Genomic DNA, 9,786 nt, shown 5'->3' with positions numbered 1-9,786 from the left:
GAGGGGAGGATTAATTCTTCACTACAGCAGATCAAACAGGAGGGAGCAGAAAGTTATGGGAGGATGATGGCTGTGTTACATCATCTCCTTCAGAACAGCAAAGAGCAGAACCATAGACTACATCGATTGGAGGAGAGTAAGCTGACAGGGGAGGTGACAGAAGGGGCTGGATCTATAGGAGCCGGGCATAGAGAAGCAGAGCCAATCAGGACAGGGCATAAAGAGAATAGGTTGGGTTTGGGGGAGGGGCTTAGTGGGAGAGGTGGACCAATAGGGACGAAGCCTGGCAGTATAGGGGCGGGTCTCGGACTGGGTTTGGGCATGAAGCTGTTCTCGTCAAGCACAAAGAAACAGTTAGTGACATCATCGCCATCATCGGACCCGGGAAAGATTGAGCGGCCTCTGGTTGCTATAGCGATGGAAATGCAGAAGGTGCAGACCCAGCTGGACCTAATATCCTCTGTAGGGAACTAAGGATGAAAAAATACAAGGAGAAATTAAAGGAAGGATATCTGATGGATATTGTCCTCTATCAGGGACTGAATCAAAACTAAAATATAAACTTATTGAAATGTTCCACACTAACATATCACCTCTTTATACATTAGGAAAGCAAAACAATCGCCTTGAAATATGTTTAGTATTCTTTTTTAATTCTGTATAATTAAAGGAAATGCTCTGTGACTCTAATTGTCTAAGTGATGAATAAAGATTTGTTAAACTTTTTAATTGGTGGAAAGGGTTCCTCCTGTCTCAAGTTATACACCCACCATCTTTACCAGGAAAAACTTGTCATCATGGACATTGTGGACAATAACAGGAGTGTCTCAGATACTGTTGACATCTCAGCTATAATCAGACACAGTCCTCTTTCTCATTACTGAGTTTATACACTTTAAATAAACTGTTTAGGATTTATCACGTTTTGCCAGACTTATAACACAGCGACTGTTCTGCTGCCACAGAACTTCATTCATCTGTGTGTGTGTGTGTGTGTGTGTGTGTGTGTGTGTGTGTGTGTGTGTGTGTGTGTGTGTGTGTGTGTGTGTGTGTGTGTGTGTGTCGGTGCGTGTTGGCGTGTGTGTGTCGGTGCGTGCTGGCGTGTGTGTGGGTGACATGAAGAGAGTTTTCCATATAAAGTAGCAGCCAGGGGGTGGGTAGGCTAGTAGGAGGAGGGTGTGTTTGGACACTCAGCTTTTCTCTCTCTCCTTCTTCAAGAACTAGTTTCAAAATGTCACAGGGTTCAAGGTATGTGAATCCCACCATCCTGGTTTACATGCATTGTGACCTGACACAATGATAGACGAGACGAGAGGAGAGGAGACGAGAGATGACGAGAGGAGAGGAGAGATGACGAGAGGAGACGAGACGAGAGGAGAGATGACGAGAGGAGAGGAGACGAGAGGAGAGGTGACGAGATGAGAGGAGAGATGACGAGAGGAGAGGAGAGGAGAGGAGAGATGACGAGACGAGAGGAGAGGAGAGGAGAGATGACGAGACGAGAGGAGAGGAGAGGAGAGATGACGAGAGGAGAAGAGACGAGAGGAGAGATGACGAGACGAGAGGAGAGGAGAGATGACGAGACGAGAGGAGAGGAGAGGAGAGATGACGAGACGAGAGGAGAGGAGAGATGACAAGAGGAGACGAGAGGAGAGATGACGAGAGGAGAGATGACGAGAGGAGAGGAGCGATGACGAGAGGAGAGGAGAGATGACGAGAGGAGAGGAGAGGAGAGATGACGAGACGAGAGGAGAGGAGAGATGACGAGAGGAGAGGGGACGAGAGGAGAGGAGAGATGAGGAGAGGAGACGAGAGGAGAGGAGAGATGACGAGAGGAGAGGAGAAGAGAGATGACGAGAGGAGAGGAGACGAGAGGAGAGATGACGAGAGGAGAGGAGAGGAGAGATGATGAGAGGAGAGGAGACGAGAGGAGAGATGACGAGAGGAGAGGAGAGATGACGAGAGGAGAGGAGAGATGACGAGAGGAGAGATGATGAGATGAGAGGAGAGATGATGAGACGAGAGGAGAGACGACGAGAGGAGAGGAGAGATGACGAGAGGAGAGGAGACGAGAGGAGAGATGACGAGACGAGAGGAGAGGAGAGATGACGAGAGGAGAGGAGAGATGACGAGAGGAGAGATGACGAGAGGAGAGGAGACGAGAGGAGAGATGACGAGAGGAGAGATGACGAGAGGAGAGATGACGAGAGGAGAGGAGACGAGAGGAGAGGAGACGAGAGGAGAGATGACGAGAGGAGAGATGACAAGAGGAGAGGAGACGAGAGGAGAAATGACGAGAGGAGAGGAGACGAGAGGAGAGATGACGAGACGAGAGGAGAGGAGAGATGACGAGAGGAGAAGAGACGAGAGGAGAGATGACGAGAGGCGAGGAGAGATGACGAGAGGAGAGATGACGAGAGGAGAGGAGACGAGAGGGGAGGTTGTTATTAGTCTTAATCACAGCTTCCACTTACAGCTGCTATCAGATGGATAGATACACTCCCCCTCTTCCTCTCTCCCATCCTCCTCTCTCCCCCTCACCCTGGCTGTCCCCCCCCCCCTCACCCTGGCTGCCCCCCTCACCCTGGCTGGCTGCCCCCCCCACCCTGGCTGGCTGCCCCCCCCACCCCCCCACCCTGGCTGTCTGTCTGTCTCTATAGTTGGCATTGACCACCTTGGCTGACCCTCAGCTGGCTAGCATAGTCACTGACACTTTACCATGTGAAACTCAGCCAACACACACACACACACACACACACACAGTCAGTAGGAGAGAGCAAATCACAGTAACACAGAGGTTTTAATATGACATCACACTATCACAATAGCCAGTAAAACACCACAGTATTGGAACTTTACAACAACTGCAATACAAAATAGATATATTTACTATTCACATTGGAGTAGGTAGATGTTTTCCCTAACCACTGATACAGGGTCAGATATTTTGACACCTCCTAATGGTTAAGGTAAGGATTGGAGTTGGTGTATCTGATTCTAGATCTGTGGTTAAAGACAGCTATTTTAGAATCAAGCATTAATATTCACCATAGAGTCCTCTTAAAAACATACTGACCTCAGAAAGAGAGAGCGAGGGCAAGAGAGAGAGGGGGGGAGAGCGAGCGAGCGAGAGAGAGAGCGGGAGAGAGAGAGAGCGAGAGAGAGAGAGAGAGCACAAAACCCCTGGGAAAAGAGAGATAGACAGAAACATAGATACATAGATAGAAGGGGAGTGGTCTGTTTGATTGGCAAGTCCAGAATCTTTGTGCGTGCATGTCCCCCTTGCATGTGCTTTTGTGTGTGTGTGTGTGCGTGTGCATGTGTGTGTGTGTTATTTAATTGGCGAGTCCAGTATCTCTTCGTACTCTTCTCTCTGTTTCCTCCCACTTCCTCGAGAGGGGAGGAGCTTCACTGTAACAAGCCAACCCACGCTCACCACCACCACCACACCCCCTATGACCTCACACACTGAGGGAACCAATGGCACAACAGCGATCTCCAGCACCATAGCGACCGGTACTTCCAGACCCTGTGTAGCTGACACCAAAGCTGGGTGAAGTCGGGTGAGGCCATGGGTCACCCCCACGAACCCCCCAGCAGAGCACACAGCTACCCCCAGGACGATGCACCAAGCCTGGAGACTAGCCGGCCACACTGGCCCCTGTCGGAGGAGAAGCATGGAGACTGCGGTGCTCAGACAGCCGGTCCAACTGACAGTGAACAGAGCGGTGCCGACACTGACCCGCTCCTTCAGAGAGCGGTACATGACTAGAGCCAGAGACATCCATAGTCCTGCGAGAACAGTCAGGGACCAACCAAACGCTTCCCGCCAGAACTGGGCCGATTGTTGTGCCGGTGTCGCACCATTGGGTATCCCCCCATTGGGCATCCCTGACCCGGTCGCGTTGTTGTTCTCATCCAGCCCTGTTGGGTTAGGAACTAGCGCCAGACCCAGTCCTAACACGCCTGTCGCTACGGTGACCAGGTCCACCAATCCCAACCGCTCGTCCAGGAGCAACAACGCCAGAGTGGCCGACAGGACGGTGGTCGCCAGGCGCCAGGTTGTCAACATGGCCTCGTCGTCGCCGAGGGAGACGAAGGATAAGGACGAGTAAGCGCAGCAGAGGGAGAAGGAGTGTGTCAGACCGTACAGGAGCAGCTTCCGCCGATAGCCCTTTGAGCCAAAGGCCGTCTCCGCCCGTTTCATTGGTACAGTCCCATATAGCAGCTGGAGGATGGATCGTACCAAGAGGAGAGTTAAGGGTGGGAGGTTAAAGCGTGAGGCGGCCAGGCGCGTCAAAACACACACACAGCCATGAGCCAGCCCCGCCAAGACCACACTGGCCCACGTGAGCCGAGAAGCAGAGACAGACGCTTCGCTGAAACTCGCTAGCTGCTCCCCTACTCCCCCCCCTGCACCCTTCCCTCCTCCCTCCACCCCCCCCTCCCCTCCCCCCATGGGAGGTCTAGGGGGTGTGTCTTTGTTTTTGTCCTTCCCTCCAAACAGAGCGCCGGCCTTTCCTGTCCACTTCCTGGCTCCTGTCAGCTGTTTCTTGTCCGAGGTCTCCTCCAGGAAGGAGCCGAAGTCCTCGAAGGAGGGCGCGTCATCGTACCCCTCGTCTCCGGGCTGGGGGAAGTGTGTGTGTGTGTGGGGTGTGTGTGGGGCGTACTTGGCGGTGACGGTGTGAGGGTGGATCTTCACCCGTTTCTTGGAGCCGTCCAGGAGGTGTGTGGATTCCATGGTTACTCACCTGTAGGGAGGAGAGGTGAGGACAAACGTTAGACACAGACACACACCCCTCAGACAGAAACAGAGGGGTTTCACCTAATGGCATTGTCTTCCGACCGCATTGCCATGAACTATCTATGAGTGCAGACGGAGTCGTCTATCTGACGTAAGACCCTCTTCTGTGTCTGTCAGGTGACTCAGTCAGTGGTTGTAATTCACTGTTCTGACGCAGAGGATGCTGCTGCAGTGGACACACACACACCTTCTACAATATACACAGACAGTAGACACACACACACCTTCTACAATATACACAGACAGTAGACACACACACACCTTCTACAATATACACAGACAGTAGACACACACACCTTCTACAATATACACAGACAGTAGACACACACACCTTCTACAATATACACAGACAGTAGACACACACACACCTTCTACAATATACACAGACAGTAGACACACACACCTTCTACAATATACACAGACAGTAGACACACACACCTTCTACAATATACACAGACAGTAGACACACACACCTTCTACAATATACACAGACAGTAGACACACACACCTTCTACAATATACACAGACAGTAGACACACACACCTTCTACAATATACACAGACAGTAGACAGTAGACACACACACCTTCTACAATATACACAGACAGTAGACACACACACCTTCTACAATATACACAGACAGTAGACACACACACACCGTCTACAATATACACAGACAGTAGACACACACACCTTCTACAATATACACAGACAGTAGACACACACACCTTCTACAATATACACAGACAGTAGACACACACACCTTCTACAATATACACAGACAGTAGACACACACACCTTCTACAATATACACAAACAGTAGACACACACACCTTCTACAATATACACAGACAGTAGACACACACACCTTCTACAATATACACAGACAGTAGCCACACATCTTCTACAATATACACAGACAGTAGACACACACACACCTTCTACAATATACACAGACAGTAGACACACACACACCTTCTACAATATACACAGACAGTAGACACACACACACCTTCTACAATATACACAGACAGTAGACACATACACCTTCTACAATATACACAGACAGTAGACACACACACCTTCTACAATATACACAGACAGTAGACACACACACATTCTACAATATACACAGACAGTAGACACACACACCTTCTACAATATACACAGACAGTAGACACACACACCTTCTACAATATACACAGACAGTAGACACACATACCTTCTACAATATACACAGACAGTAGACACACACATTCTACAATATATACAGACAGTAGACACACACACCTTCTACAATATACACAAACAGTAGACACACACACCTTCTACAATATACACAGACAGTAGACACACACACCTTCTACAATATACACAGACAGTAGACACACACACCTTCTACAATATACACAGACAGTAGACACACACATTCTACAATATATACAGACAGTAGACACACACACCTTCTACAATATACACAGACAGTAGACACACACACCTTCTACAATATACACAGACAGTAGACACACACACCTTCTACAATATACACAGACAGTACACACACACACCTTCTACGATATACACAGACAGTAGACAGTAGACACAAACACCTTCTACAATATACACAGACAGTAGACACACACACCTTCTACAATATACACAGACAGTAGACACACACACCTTCTACAATATACACAGACAGTAGACACACACACCTTCTACAATATACACAGACAGTAGACACACACACCTTCTACAATATACACAGACAGTGGACACACACACACCTTCTACAATATATACAGACAGTAGACACACACACCTTCTACAATATACACAGACAGTAGACACACACACCTTCTAAATTATACACAGACAGTAGACACACACACCTTCTACAATATACACAGACAGTAGACACACAAACCTTCTACAATATACACAGACAGTAGACACACACACACACCTTCTACAATATACACAGACAGTAGACACACACACCTTCTACAATATACACAGACAGTACACACACACACCTTCTACGATATACACAGACAGTAGACAGTAGACACAAACACCTTCTACAATATACACAGACAGTAGACACACACACCTTCTACAATATACACAGACAGTAGACACACACACCTTCTACAATATACACAGACAGTAGACACACACACCTTCTACAATATACACAGACAGTAGACACACACACCTTCTACAATATACACAGACAGTGGACACACACACCTTCTACAATATATACAGACAGTAGACACACACACATTCTACAATATACACAGACAGTAGACACACACACACACCTTCTACAATATTAACAGACAGTAGACACACACACACCTTCTACAATATACACAGACAGTAGACACACACACCTTCTACAATATACACAGACAGTAGACACACACACACCTTCTACAATATATACAGACAGTAGACACACACACCTTCTACAATATACACAGACAGTAGACAGTAGACACACACACCTTCTACAATATTCACAGACAGTAGACACACACACCTTCTACAATATACACAGACAGTAGACACAAACACCTTCTACAATATACACAGACAGTAGACACACACACCTTCTACAATATACACAGACAGTAGACACACACACCTTCTACAATATACACAGACAGTAGACAGCCGACACACACATCTTCTACAATATACACAGACAGTAGACACACACACACCTTCTACAATATACACAGACCGTTGACACACACACCTTCTACAATATACACAGACAGTAGACAGTAGACACACACACCTTCTACAATATACACAGACAGTAGACACACACACCTTCTACAATATACACAGACAGTAGACACACACACACCTTCTATAATATACACAGACAGTAGACACACACACCTACTACAATATACACAGACAGTAGACACACACACCTTCTACAATATACACAGACAGTAGACACACACACCTTCTACAATATACATAGACAGTAGACAGTAAACACACACACCTTCTACAATATACATAGACAGTAGACACACACACCTACTACAATATACACAGACAGTAGACACACACACCTTTTACAATATACACAGACAGTAGACAGTAGACACACACACCTTCTACAATATACACAGACAGTAGACAGTAGACACACACACCTACAATATACACAGACAGTAGACACACATCTACAATATACACAGACAGTAGACACAAACCTACAATATACACAGACAGTAGACACACACCTTCTACAATATACACAAACAGTAGACACACACACACCTTCTACAATATACACAGACAGTAGACACACCTACAATATACACAGACAGTAGACACATACTTAAGTAAATCTACAGTCTGTTTAATGAGATAGACAGGGTTTGGGCGCAGGTCATCTGAGTGTGGCCCCCAGAACTGAGTTACCCATTGAGCAAAATATATAGAAAGAGCTTCTGCAGGTTTTCAGGTCTCAGGTATGGTTACTCATGGTGACTCAATCACTGACTGTTCTAATAAGGACAGAATGCCAAAAGATGCCAAGAGTCTGTGTGGTGGGGTGCGCGCACGTGTCATCTTGTCACTGGGCGAGAGAGAGGATAAGTGTGTGTGTCTTGTCAAGGTTGCACACACGATCCGTGCTGGATTTATGATTGGAACGAGGCGCGTACCCGCGCACAGGAAGTAATGCTGTAGGCGGCAGGACAAATAATCACCACAATTATAGAAACCACACAATAAACAGAAAATAGCCCCACAGCGGTATGGTCGATACCGTGTCAGTTACCCGTCTATTCCACCGTAAATAATCCCTGCTCACGCGTAGATTGATTGCTAAATCAACTGATATTTGTAACGACTGCCAGAAACTCACCTGCGGTATTGCGTCAATACTGTGCCCTCCGCTCATTCACCGAATAAATGTATTCTGTCAGATAAGGGAAACAGTCATCCTTCCACCCCTCTTCCCTCCTCCTGGGTGGTTTGGCGTGCCTCCAAGGTTACCAGTCGCCCGACGGGTCTACCTGGCTCCTCCAACCGCCGGTAGAGCACTGTTGTCGACCACAGGGGTAGAGAGTGTCGGTGATAAAAAAAAATCCTTCCTCTGTCTCCCGATCCCTCTCCCTCCCTCCCTCACTCACACACAGCTGCTGCGCTTCTCAGCCTGCCCGACCGTGAAGAGAGAGAGAAAGAGAGAAGAGGGAACGATGTCATTATGCTTCAGCATGCATAGCGACCAAAAAAAACATAATCATAAACACTGACCACTGGCAGTCACCTTTGTGTGTGTGTGTGTTTGCACGTTTATGCATGCATGCACAAACTCGCGCACACACAGATCTGCTCCCAGCGGGAATTAATGGTCCTTCTCTATCCCACATCTATATTTCATCACATTCATCACATGCTCCTCTGCTGTAGGGATTGATGATAGTCTCTCTCTGTCTCTCTTTCTCTGTCTCTGTCTCTGTCTCTGTCTCTGTCTCTGTCTCTGTCTCTGTCTCTGTCTCTGTCTCTGTCTCTGTCTCTGTCTCTGTCTCTGTCTCTGTCTCTGTCTCTCTCTCTCTCTCTCTCTATCTATTTCACCCAGTAGATATGGGAGTTTATCAAAATTGGATTTGTTTTCAAATTCTTTGTGGATCTGTGTAATCTGAGGGAAATACGTCTCTCTAATATGGTCATACATTGGGCAGGAGGTTAGGAAGTGCAGCTCAGTTTCTGTCTGCCTTCCTGTCTGTCTGTCTGCCTTTCTGTCTGCCAGTCTGTCTGTCCGTCTGTCCTTCCGCTTAACAGACAGTGTATGTTAGGTTGCTTCTCGGGAGGAAAAATGTTCTGTTTCTATGGCAACTGTGAAGAGGAGAGCGCTATAAGCGTTTTATGGGACTATTCAATAACTATATTATGGACAAGTTTACCAATAGAGCCTGTGTGTAGAGAGAGAGAGAGAGAGAGAGA

General features: G+C 47.3%; 2 protein-coding genes across 2 annotated transcripts in view; one reads left to right on the top strand and one right to left on the bottom strand.

Annotated features, from left to right (window-relative positions):
* The window catches only part of LOC139402458 (pentraxin-related protein PTX3-like), a 1,434-nt gene extending 710 nt beyond the window's left edge, over positions 1-724 (top strand). The window contains exon 2 of the mRNA XM_071146417.1: positions 1-724. This exon is cut by the window's left edge and continues 248 nt beyond it. Coding sequence (XP_071002518.1) covers positions 1-474 — 474 coding nt within the window. The 3' untranslated portion in view covers positions 475-724.
* A 2,282-nt stretch (positions 725-3,006) lies between these two features.
* Positions 3,007-8,880, bottom strand: LOC139402457 (solute carrier family 35 member G2-like). Its single transcript, XM_071146416.1, has 2 exons — positions 8,705-8,880; positions 3,007-4,751 (listed from the first exon to the last, which is right to left on the bottom strand). Exon 2 carries the CDS (start codon positions 4,739-4,741, stop codon positions 3,332-3,334), a length of 1,410 nt encoding a protein of 469 aa, XP_071002517.1. The 5' UTR covers positions 4,742-4,751; positions 8,705-8,880; the 3' UTR covers positions 3,007-3,331.
* Positions 8,881-9,786: the final 906 nt, after the last annotated feature.

Source organism: Oncorhynchus clarkii, unplaced genomic scaffold (assembly GCF_045791955.1).
Source record: "Oncorhynchus clarkii lewisi isolate Uvic-CL-2024 unplaced genomic scaffold, UVic_Ocla_1.0 unplaced_contig_1720_pilon_pilon, whole genome shotgun sequence".
In the NCBI taxonomy this organism is placed as follows: Eukaryota; Metazoa; Chordata; class Actinopteri; order Salmoniformes; family Salmonidae; genus Oncorhynchus; species Oncorhynchus clarkii.
This window is presented reverse-complemented; position numbering and strand designations above follow the sequence as displayed.

Coding starts and splice junctions, on each gene's coding strand:
- LOC139402457 (XM_071146416.1), bottom strand. CDS start 4,741: ATGGAATCCACACACCTCCTGGACGGCTCCAAGAAACGGGTGAAGATC.